The sequence below is a fragment of the Embiotoca jacksoni genome, unplaced genomic scaffold (genome assembly GCF_022577435.1).
Source record: "Embiotoca jacksoni isolate LCO1_2020_lvr unplaced genomic scaffold, fEmbJac1.0.p SCAF_13, whole genome shotgun sequence".
Lineage (NCBI taxonomy): Eukaryota > Metazoa > Chordata > Actinopteri > Embiotocidae > Embiotoca > Embiotoca jacksoni.
Genome location: NW_027185263.1, coordinates 6,635,979 through 6,647,184, shown reverse-complemented (window position 1 = coordinate 6,647,184; position 11,206 = coordinate 6,635,979). Strand labels below are relative to the sequence as shown.

Genomic DNA, 11,206 nt, shown 5'->3' with positions numbered 1-11,206 from the left:
TGTGATCAAAGCTGACAACCTTGGTCCACTCTGAAAGCCATTAGTGTCATATTTGAGTTAATGCTGTGGCCAAAAATCCAGCAACAGCATTATTTATAAATTGCAAGCATAAGCTCCATTATGCCCCTTTTTATTTCAGTCTGTAGAGGGTCAAGGCAAGGATATGCACGCCATTATTTACACTTGCTGTGAAACTGCTTTCTCTGCTTCTCTCTCTTGTGTTATGGCTGTGACTATATAGATCGTATCTTGGTTACTGCCATCGTGGCAATCAGTCAAACAGCAAGCCCCTGTTGTTCCATTTCAAAGGGCGCATGCAGAGGTTTATAACCTTTGACCCTGCAGGCGAAGAAAGGGTCACCACAAAGGACTCCAGTGGCAGTTCTCACTCTACAGGTACGGAGCAAAGATCAGAGTAGTTGTGTGTTTGTGTGCTCTGCACTTTCTATCGTAGCCAAACCTCTGTCCTTGGTCCAACTGTGACTGGCGTCTTTTGCTCATTAAACAGCGATGAGTCTGAGTCTTGGGTCTGCAGCACACGCACACACTCGTACACACTCGTACACACTCGTAGGACAGATTTCATTAAAAAAGCGAATCTTGCGCCACTCTGGTGTCAGGTCAATATGTTGGTTTGAGCCTCATTTTATGTTCCCATGATGGCTCGGCTTTGCACGGCAGTAGTCTGTCAATCAACTGGCCTCCTAATGATTCAAATAATCAGCTCCTCTGTTAATCAGATAGCCCAGAGGATATTCACTCATTTACTCAGTCAGCCAATGAGAAATCCTACACAGTAAAACCGCTGACCAACTAACCAGTGAGTCAGTGAGCCAGCCAGTCTCTTCCCAACTGCTGACCTTTAAAATGGTTACGACCAGCTTTGATGTTCCCTTTTCCTTGTTTTGCGTAGTGGCTGATTTGTTTATTCAGTTAACCGCTTTGTTCTTTATGACTCCATAAAAGAAGCTCTCACTAGACACCAATGGCAAAGCTGCACATACTGATTTTAACCCAAGGTAGTTAAACTCAAACACACATACTGAAACTTGAATCTCAGTAGAAGAGTGGACTTTTAATGTTGTACTGTAAATCATGAAGGGCTGGCCGCATCCCAGGAGGAAGAGGATGAAGGACGAAGACAAAGAAACCACAATTAGAGTTATATCATGTTCTTTTTAGTTTTAAAAGCTTAACATGAACACACTTTATTCTTTACAATAGCATATTTCATTTAGGGGTTTAATAATCATTCTTGCATAACAGACAAATAAGGCACCTTACCCTATCTAAACTGTAAAGCAATCAGATAGTGGTGAGCATTGTACTCAATTCACTTTTATGTATATATTGATTAATAAAGTAACTATCAAAAAAAAAAAAAAAAAAAAAAAAAGGCGCAAATATTTCCCCTTGGGGATTAATAAAGTATCTATCAATCAATCAATCAATCAATCAATCAATCAATCAATCAATCATATAGCGCCGAATCACAACACAGGTTATTTCAGGGTACTTAACACAGTAAAGTCCTTACAACAGAACTTTATACAGCGGAACCCAACATTTCAACAATTCCCACATTAGCTAGGAGGACAAAATCTCCCCTTTAAGGTGGAAAAACTTCCGGCAATGGGGAGGAAAAACTCCCATTTAACAGGAAGATAGAACCAGGCTCAAAGGGGGGCGGCCATCTGCACCAACCGGCTGGGAAGAGTGGAGAGCAGAGAGAAAATAGGACAGCATAGAGGTCTTAGACATATAGTTACAACTATATGGAGTGCACATTTTAATGAACATTGTTAAGCTGGTGATATACGATGCAGGTTTTAGGGTTATTAATAGAGATGAACCTAACTCCCAGCAGCAACCTGCAACATAAACCAATAGCTAAAACACCATCTCGCATGGTTTTGGACATAAATGAAACAATTGTTTTTGGATACTTTTTAGGTACTCTATCTAGTCACAGTTGGCAAAAGACTCTATTTTTGCTGCACATAAAAAACAACATTTGTCCCACATCAGTTATTGTGTGTAAGCACATTTTATTCCCATATAACAAAGGGTGCGTGTAACACAGTCATAATAGCTGGGAAAGTTGTGGTTTTTTTTCTACCATGAAATGTTATTTGCCGTAATGAGACAAAAATGTCTTTTAAGGAGATTTGTTTTTGGGGTTTAAGCTGTTTGTTGTGTGGAAGGTGGATTTCCACAATCTCTGGAAAACTTCCCAGAATACAGCGCATGTTCGCACGATCACATGCAACACACACACACACACATACACAAAGGAATACATGCACACTGTCCTGCCCTTCCAGCACCACTTAAAAACAATTATACCATTTCAGTGCCTCTCCATAATAACAAGCCTCCTTTTGATTTACACGATGGCCTCGTCATAAATCCCACCTGTCAGAAGTGATTAAGATATAGTGTGTCACAAGGAATCTACAAGGTTGTGCGAGGAACAGATGGCCCCTGGCTAGTCTCTTTCCACTCTTTCACTCTGAGAGTTTGACACGAAAACTGAAGTCATGGGGCCTGTGATGCACACTGAGTCATACAATAAAAGTCTGATGATGCTTCTTGTGTCTGATTGTGATGGCACTCCATGGTTAATTTACAAAAGCTTGAATGCCAAGTCAGCTGAAAATTTAACAGTTTTGTTGATGCACATAACGCATGACAAGTTGGAGGAGACTTTCCCCTGCTGCTGGTAATACACAGTAGATAAATAAAAGCTTGCCTGCATAGGGAAAGGACGCAAACCTATTTGCACAATTTTATTTGGGTACAAGAAAGGTTAAGAGGAGGCTGAGCTTGAATTTGCCCAACGTTTCAAAACCCTCCAAGGTACTTTAGCTATGAAATGAAAGGAGGACCCGATAATGATGGGTTTTCTGAGGTGAAGCTATAAACCGTGTATACTGTAAGTACACAGGTCTTGTTCTAAACTTCATCAAAGAGCAGAGAACAGTTCCAAAAACATAATTGCAGTTGGCCATTATCCAAGCAATTATCATCACAATAAGTAGCAAGCTGTTCTCTTGTAGGTGTAAAGAGGGAGGAACTGATATATCCCCTTGTCAAGAGGCAAATTTGTTTTTTGTTGTTCATTGTAATATGAAATATAAATATAAATAGTCACCAGCTGATGATCCTGTAACACCGCCCAAGGACTGAGTCAAGCAACAGATTACCTCCTTCTCTTGTCATTAGCAAAGTGGGCATCAATCTTTCACGTTACAGGAGGCCTCATTCTCTGGCTTCTGAAAAGATCTGTCTCCAGTGTTAACAGCTAATTGGCTCTGGCGCCATTGTAGCATTGAAGGTAGTCATTTAGGTGCATTACAGGCGGAGGTTCTGAGGGCTTGGGAAGCTCAGCGAGGGAGGGAGAGCGAGAGAGAGAGGTGGGGTGAGGTGGATGACAATACTTAGGTAATATGGACCCAAGTCAACAGTGTTATTAAGCTTGAGTGTGCATGTGCCAGTTATTTGCAACATGTCCCACTGGTTTGCCAAGTTATTTGTCTTACTGAGAAGAATGTGACTTCATTGTGTGTACTGTGTTTTTGTGTACGCATGTATAGACATAAGTGTCTAAATGTGTGTAGGTGGGGAAAACACTGTACAAAGCAGGGCGAAGCTATAATTTTAAATGTCAGTGTAATTGTTTCATGACATATGACTCTTATGTGTTATAATTTTACTTTATGGGGTCCAAATAAATGTTTTCAAACAAAATGTCTCCTAAAAAAAATTCAGCAGTTAAGTTTTTGTTTTGCATGTGAAGAATGTATCACAACTTATTGCATAACAGTGAAACACATTTTAGTACATTGCAGCAAAGTTTGATTTTTCTACATTTGACTTTGCACAGTTATATCGAAATATTTTGTGACGCTGGACAAATATTCAAATAAACAGATATTGATCAACCAGCATTAAGTGTTGCTTAATTACTTCCTGGTTTGATATGCCAAAAAAAGCAGGATGTGGGATGAGCATTGGGGGGGGGTTTCAGATCTGTTGGGTGAGCAATTTAATTAGTATATCAGTTAATTTAATTAGAATATCAGTTAAGAGATTAATGTCTGTCCTGGTTGCCTAGAAGTGTAAAATGTTAACCACGTCAAGTCTAACACATTTTATCTTTTCAGTCCTGAAAGGGCCACAATTTCTATAGAACGTGGGACAGCTTCTATGCTTAGACGCCATGTTATCACCAAAAAATCTCTGATTCTGGTTTGTTGCATGTCACCTCCTGCTATTTCTCTCTGCTTTCACATTTCCATTTTGTACCCTTTAATCATGCCCGAAAGTACTGAGGGAAAAAAACAGACTGTGAAACTAACCCAATGTTCAATGTTTGCACGGGTAGTTTTTATTCTTGAGCTATAGCTGCAACGTTTATCTTCTTCTTAGCTTTCAGATCTCAGACTATAAGACAGCTCAGGATCAGGAGAAGCAGCAGACTGAACTTCTGAGTAACACAAGAAGATTACATAAATTTACATCCTCTAACAGAACTGCAAAATCTCAGTGATCACATTTAACTTTTTAACATGTTACTTTCTCAGTTAAGTATTAGTACAGATAATAAAATGTGCTGGTGCGATGGCATGAATGAGTGTTTTAATGGGAATGTAAATAGTGTGTGAGAGCAGCCCAGCCTGCTGATTATCCCAACCAAACATTCCACCACTTCAAAGCTCCGGCTGTAATTACAATGCTCTGAGGTGTGCCCGACCCACACAACCAGAGGCTTCTCAAGCTTCTCTGTGTCACACACACACACAAGACATCCACACGGTACACACAGACACACACAAACATGCTCAGACAAATTGCTTTCGCTATTATCAGGCTTAAATGATATTATGGAAAAAAGGAAGTGGGATGTGTGGGTAATTTTGCTACACCCAGGAGAGCAACCCTCTCATTTCTAACCCTCCTCCTCCTCCTCCTCCTCCTTCATCTCTCCTTCCTTTATTCCTCCTTCTATTTCTCTTGCAAAATCCTCTTTGGATCTGCGGTCACATCATTTTTGCATGTCTAACCTTAACGTACATTTAACAGCCAGTGTTTTATATATTATATAGTCCCAATGCATTCATACATTTAAAGTTCAGCGAAGAGAACATCATCTTAGTTTTGGTATCGAGATAGGCCAGGCGCGGTTGTTAGATGTGTTGCCATGTAGACTGTAGTTTGTATTGGTGCCACTTGAGTCATGTTTTCCAATTATAACAATTGCATGAGTGTCAGTGGTTTCTGTGATTAGAATATCTGGCACTGGAAATTTCCTTTATGCAACATGTTTGAAAGATAGATTGACACACATGCCAATAATGATTTTATGTCCCTCCCTATTTGATGCAACTCTGATGGTGAACCCTTTTTGTTGTCACCTCTTTCAAAAGGTTTCTCGTGATGAAACTGTGGCTGGATTTAAAAACACTTCCTTTAAATATGACAGAGAGGATTTCTATGTTGACAGTGAGATAATGTTGAAAGAAAGAGGCGGAGTGGTAGAGTCGAGCAAAGACAAAAGGAAGACAGAGGGGCTGGAAGGAAGGACAGAGGGTCAGGAGGAAGAAAAACATGAGGGAGCAGGAATAAAGAATTTAGAAAGTAACAGATAAGCCAAAATAGATGACATGGAGGTGAGGACAGAAAGAAAGAAAAGGAATAAATGAAGAATAAGTGCAGCAAGCATAATAGAGTGGAAGGGAAAAGATAGGAAGAGAGGAAAGGAGGAAGCATGTCACTGACAGTCAGCCAAGAACGAGTTATGTGACTGACTGACTGACAAGGTGCCTGCAGGGCGTGCGGGCACAGCCAGAGAGAGAGAGATAGAGAGAGAGAGAGAGGAGGGAGTAGAGGGGGAAGGAGGTGGGGATCCTGAAAAGAGCTGGAAAAAAAAAGAAAAAAAAAAGGCAACAGTTTCTCCCCTGAGGAGTCAGTCCTTTCATCTGCCCGCTCACTGGCGCCTTCACAAACCTCTGATTGTCTGTGAAATAACCCCACTTTAATAAGGCAGCAGTGGCAGCCTCCTGGGAACTGAGTCCTGCTCCACAGTCTGACACACACAAACTCCTCAAGCCTGGTAGCAGCACATAAAAAAATACACGTATAACAGAAAACAATAGAGTATTTACTGTACATAAATTTATCCTGAGGGATGTTTGAAAAATGGCGTGTCCTTTTAAAAGAATGGTCATAATACAAATGAAAGCTTGCCGCACAAGAGTGAGAGGTCCATTTCTCTCTGAAGTTCTCAATCGAGACTTCCTTTTGCCATCAGTTAATGCCACCAATCTGAAAAGCAACTTTTTCCTGTGGGATTCTGAGACTGTAACAGTTTTGCATTACAGCAGGCTGTGCATGAAGGACGCACATATTGCTTTAACCATTTAAACATCAACAAATTACGACTGGATCCGACCTTGTGATGTAAAATAGTGATTATTTACCATTTAGCAATTGCACTGTTACAATTATTAATGTGCCGGGTGTTAAATATGACCAATTGGACGAAAGATAAGAAATGATTTAAGCAAGCATGACCATGGGAAAAACTAAATCCTAAAATGAATGAAACATCTTTTCAGTTTAAAATATTTCAACTATAATCAAAGGACTGTTACTTTATATAAATGGATGGAACAAGTGTAAAGCACTACATCAGGAGTCTGGCACTTTCATCTGACAAAATGTGAAATTGCCCCGTGGAGGAATCTCAATGACTTATTTCATGAGAATTACAATGCGTTTCTTCATGTCTAATGCGCGTAGTGAATGGGATTGAATCGCGATAAGAAGATGAATGAGTCAGCTACAGACATGGAGGGGGACATGTGAATGTCTAATCTAGTTTGTTGTCCAGTCGCGCCTCAGACACCAGCTGGACCGAGCTAAGGATTTCAAAACTAAATCTGTAATTTAGTTAAGTCATTTACTCTGTAATTTGACTGTGACACCCTTCTATAAAGGCTCAGCTCCCATAGTGCACAATAACATAGTGTACAATGGAAAGTCCCAATAAAGGGAACACCAAACAAATCACAGAGAGAGATAAAAAAGAAAAAGATCAGTGTTTCATCCCGGGTATAATTCTCCATAATTATCCGCATGGGGCCCGTGTTTACACATGCAGTCTCATGAGGTTAGAGTTAGAGCTAATCCATTACTGAAGCTTAACATGTGATAATGCCGTGCACAGCCAGTAGGCGATTTTAGCAAAGATGAGAGAGGATTGCCTTTTCCCTTGTTAGGATAATGACCAAAATGCAGCCTCCTTGTCAACCTGCCATCCCGACATCTTCATCCACTCGTACAGAGAGAGTGAGGGTGGTAGAGAGGTTGTTTATTTAGCCAATGTGTCGATCCAGTGTGCCTGAATCATTGATCCTTCATCAGACTGAGGGTTGTGCAAGTTAGAGGCACAAATAAATGGCCCCATTAGGTCATCCACCCCGGGTAGAAACTAAGATCACACTGGGCACAGTTGTAATTTTTGCAGCCCATTTTACCGAAATCCTTTATTAAACCAACAAGCCAACATGAGGGAAAACTCTGTTGTTAAATTGAACAAAAAGCTTGATTTACGTCGAATTTAATTAAGCTAAAAATCTGTAAAACCCATCTGGAAAATGTCACTTGGTCACATTTACAATACCGAACAGCTGTTAGTAGAAAGCTCGGGAAAATGACACAATTCGTCACAATAGTTGTTTTTGTATCATTTTGTATTGGTTTGGATCAATTTAAATACAAATTTGTTGCCTTCAACAATCCATTTAACCTTGTAAATCAGGGAATCTAAAAAATAAAAACAATGTTGACAATGACACCCTGATGCACAGTGGTTTGGTCACCAACACATACGTGTACTATTACCAGCACTAATACTAAAACTATTATTAATAACAATAATGATTATTCGGGGAGTCTGTTGCACTGCACTGCTCAAAAGACAACACAGGAAACGTCAGTATCCGACTGTCCCTGAAAGCAGCATGTGCTCACTCTAAACACTTTGGGCGGCAGTGATTGGTCAAAGTTGAGTCGTGTCAACGTGCTGCGTCTACATACTCCCACATATGACATGACAGCTCACAACATTGCGCTCACCGGGACGAGTTTCTGGCTGACCTGTGACTGCTCTGTCCGCGCGGGGTTCACCTGTTTTTCGGAGGAGACCTGGAGGAGAGATGGCCTCCCAGGAGACTTTTAACGACCTGGGGAACAGTTCGTCCGAGGAGGACAGTAACCGCGCGGACTTGACTGAGGGGTCGGGGGAAGAGAAGACACCTCCGGCGGTGCGACGGCATCACCCGTTCAGCGTGGAGGCGCTCATGTCCGGGAGGAAGACGGACAGCCGCGGCGGAGAGTCCGGCTGCTGTAAACCGAAGGGAAGTTCGGTGTCGGTGACCCCGTCAGCTTTAAACTCTCTGTATCTGTGTCGGGAGACGTGCAGCTCTCCGGCGGGAAGTCGGACGAGCTTAACGGCTGCGCCCTCATCGCCGGTAAAATCTGAGGCATCAGAGCCAGAGGACTGCGCACCCTGGGTGACCAGCAGCGCGTTTTCCGCACAACCTCGTAGGTTTCTCTTTTTGTTTTATATTAAGCATCATTCAAATTAGCCTATTTTGTTGTTGTTGTTGTTTTCGTCCGCATTCTTTCTCCTAGGTAGGCTATTATCCTGTTGCGTAAGGTAGCCTATCAAATAAGTTGGAACATGCCATGTAGCCTAAATAGGGATGAAGAGGACAACTCATCAGGTTTTAGACTTGCAGTACTGGAAAATGTTTCTCTACAAGCTGTGCCGCAATGATGTCTCCTGATGGACAGTTATTTAACCAAAACAAGGAAGTAGATTAAAGGGCAACTTGATGACTGATAATAATGTTGCGGGTCAAAATATGTGATATTAATGAAACGTAGCCCTTAAGATGAAGGTATGTCCCGTTATCGCTGTTTTAATTTATGTTAAACTAATGTTGCCATATTTAGTTCTCATCGTCATTCAAAAAAAAAAAAAAAATCTCCATCGGTCCTTCCTTTCAGGTCCTTCCTGTCAACTGAGGAAACACAAGACCAACCGAAAGCCCCGCACTCCCTTCACCACCTCTCAGCTCCTGGCTCTGGAGAGGAAGTTCAGGCAGAAGCAGTACCTCTCCATCGCAGAGCGAGCCGAGTTCTCCTCCTCGCTGACTCTGACAGAGACCCAGGTGAAGATCTGGTTCCAGAATCGTAGGGCGAAAGCCAAGAGGCTCCAAGAGGCCGAGCTTGAGAAACTCAAGATGGCCGCAGATGCCAAGACGGCGGCGGTGGCGGCGGCTGCCGCTGGAGCTTTACACCCCGGCTTTACGTTACCACTGTCGCTCGGCGCCATGTCACTCTACGGACAGTCGTACTCTGCCTATCACCACCACCACCACCACAGACCCATACTGCCCATTTCACCGCTCGGACTGTACGCTGCTCCTCTGGGCTACAGCATGTACCACCTATCATAAAAAAAAAAAAAAATGGAAATATCACTGACTCTGCTGAAGCGTGTTTCAGTATGTTTGCGAGGATTCCCAATAATGGACATGAAGGATGTGCGTGTGTAATATATCTACTGCACAAGAAGTGTTTCAACCAACTTTCTGAGCCCTTCAAGTCCATTTTAAAATCAAAATTTTTTTTCCCCAGCGAGGATAAAAAAAAAAGAAGAAACAACTCTTTTTTTGGACTTCCTGTTTACATTATCTATATGAGGAGGGTGTTACTGTCCAGCTGTTTATACTCTTCACTTGTTTACTTCTGCAATAATTGAGCTGGGCGAGGACTTGCACTGGGCACCAGTACACAGACTGCGACTTTTCTGCCAAGCGTTGCTACAAATCACACACAGCGCCTCGTGTTGAAAAGGGCCTTAATATCAAGACACTTTGTACACTTGTTTGGATGAATGGGTGCTTCTGCAACTCAGGCCAGATATAACATATCACTTAAGCAATTTTTGAGTTTCAATTCTAATAAAAAGTGTCTTGAAAAACTGTCAAATTCAGGTTCGTGGTGTCTTCGAGGAAACAAAAGGTTTAACCCTCTAATATGCATCACAATGAAAACTTTATCTTATTAAAACTTTGTTAATGTTTCATCTCTGAGCAATAAAAGCATTTTCATCACTCCCTCACTTCTTTACAACACATGTATACAGCGTAAACATATTTATTCACTTTGAACTACAATGCTGGAAATGTATGAGTGCCTCATGTTGTGTATTTATGATAGATAATGAGAATATGGTACAAAAGTTCAGACCAAATGTGTATTTATATTGTTCTTCTTCCTGAACGTCCCTTTGAAAGGGCCTATATCGTGCTATGCAGTTTATATACGTGTATATTTTTCCACATCCATGTTTTATCACTCAAATGAGAAATTAAAGCCTTTTAGACCTTTTCCTTTAAAGAACTGACATTTAATTTTATGTGTGAAAAAATAAAGTAAAATGTAAACTTGTGCATCTATATGAAGTGAAGTTATTTACGAGTGAAACCGGCAAGCTGTTACTCTTGTTCTTCCTGTCGAGGCTGTTTTCAGATACAGCTGCTCTTTGTCTGCCAACGTGCATGTGTGGTTTAATCCCATGTCTGTTTCTCCCATCAAACCGTGGTCACTTCAAGGCAATGTTTGACAAACCATAAAGTGACAGCCATAAATTATCCAACTTCACACACAGTTCATATTATTACTGAGCTGCCATTTATTTTTTTATGAAGCTTTTATAATTATGTTTTGTTTATACAGAAATGCAGCACGTTGTCTCGCTGGATATGATTCTCTCTACGTTGATGAATGGTATTTCGGTATTGCGAGTTTCAAGACAGCAGCAGGAAAACTCATAACATTTATATCTAAAATAGGTCTGTGGGTTGCCAGTTAGGGATAAACAATCTGTAACTACTGTCTTTTTGTCAAATCTTTATGTTTCAAGCGAGAAGTAAAAACATTCACTGGACATTTAACTGGAAATAATCCATAGCAATCTCTCAATTTGCTCGTGGCAGAGGTGGTGACACTAACAATCTTGTTAGAGGGAAGTTCCCTTATCTTACTGCTCTTATTCTCTAAAGCATCAAGTTCTTCCTGCCTTTATAAAGGTATTAATGACCACTGTTGACTTAGTTTTGAATTAGCC

General features: G+C 41.1%; 1 protein-coding gene across 1 annotated transcript; it reads left to right on the top strand.

Moving 5' to 3' along the window:
• Window positions 1–8,127: 8,127 nt before the first annotated feature.
• On the top strand, window positions 8,128–10,495 carry msx2b (muscle segment homeobox 2b). Its single transcript, XM_069145558.1, has 2 exons — window positions 8,128–8,610; window positions 9,079–10,495. The coding sequence occupies exons 1-2, from the start codon at window positions 8,223–8,225 to the stop codon at window positions 9,528–9,530; spliced, it is 840 nt and encodes a 279-aa protein (XP_069001659.1). The 5' UTR covers window positions 8,128–8,222; the 3' UTR covers window positions 9,531–10,495.
• Window positions 10,496–11,206: the final 711 nt, after the last annotated feature.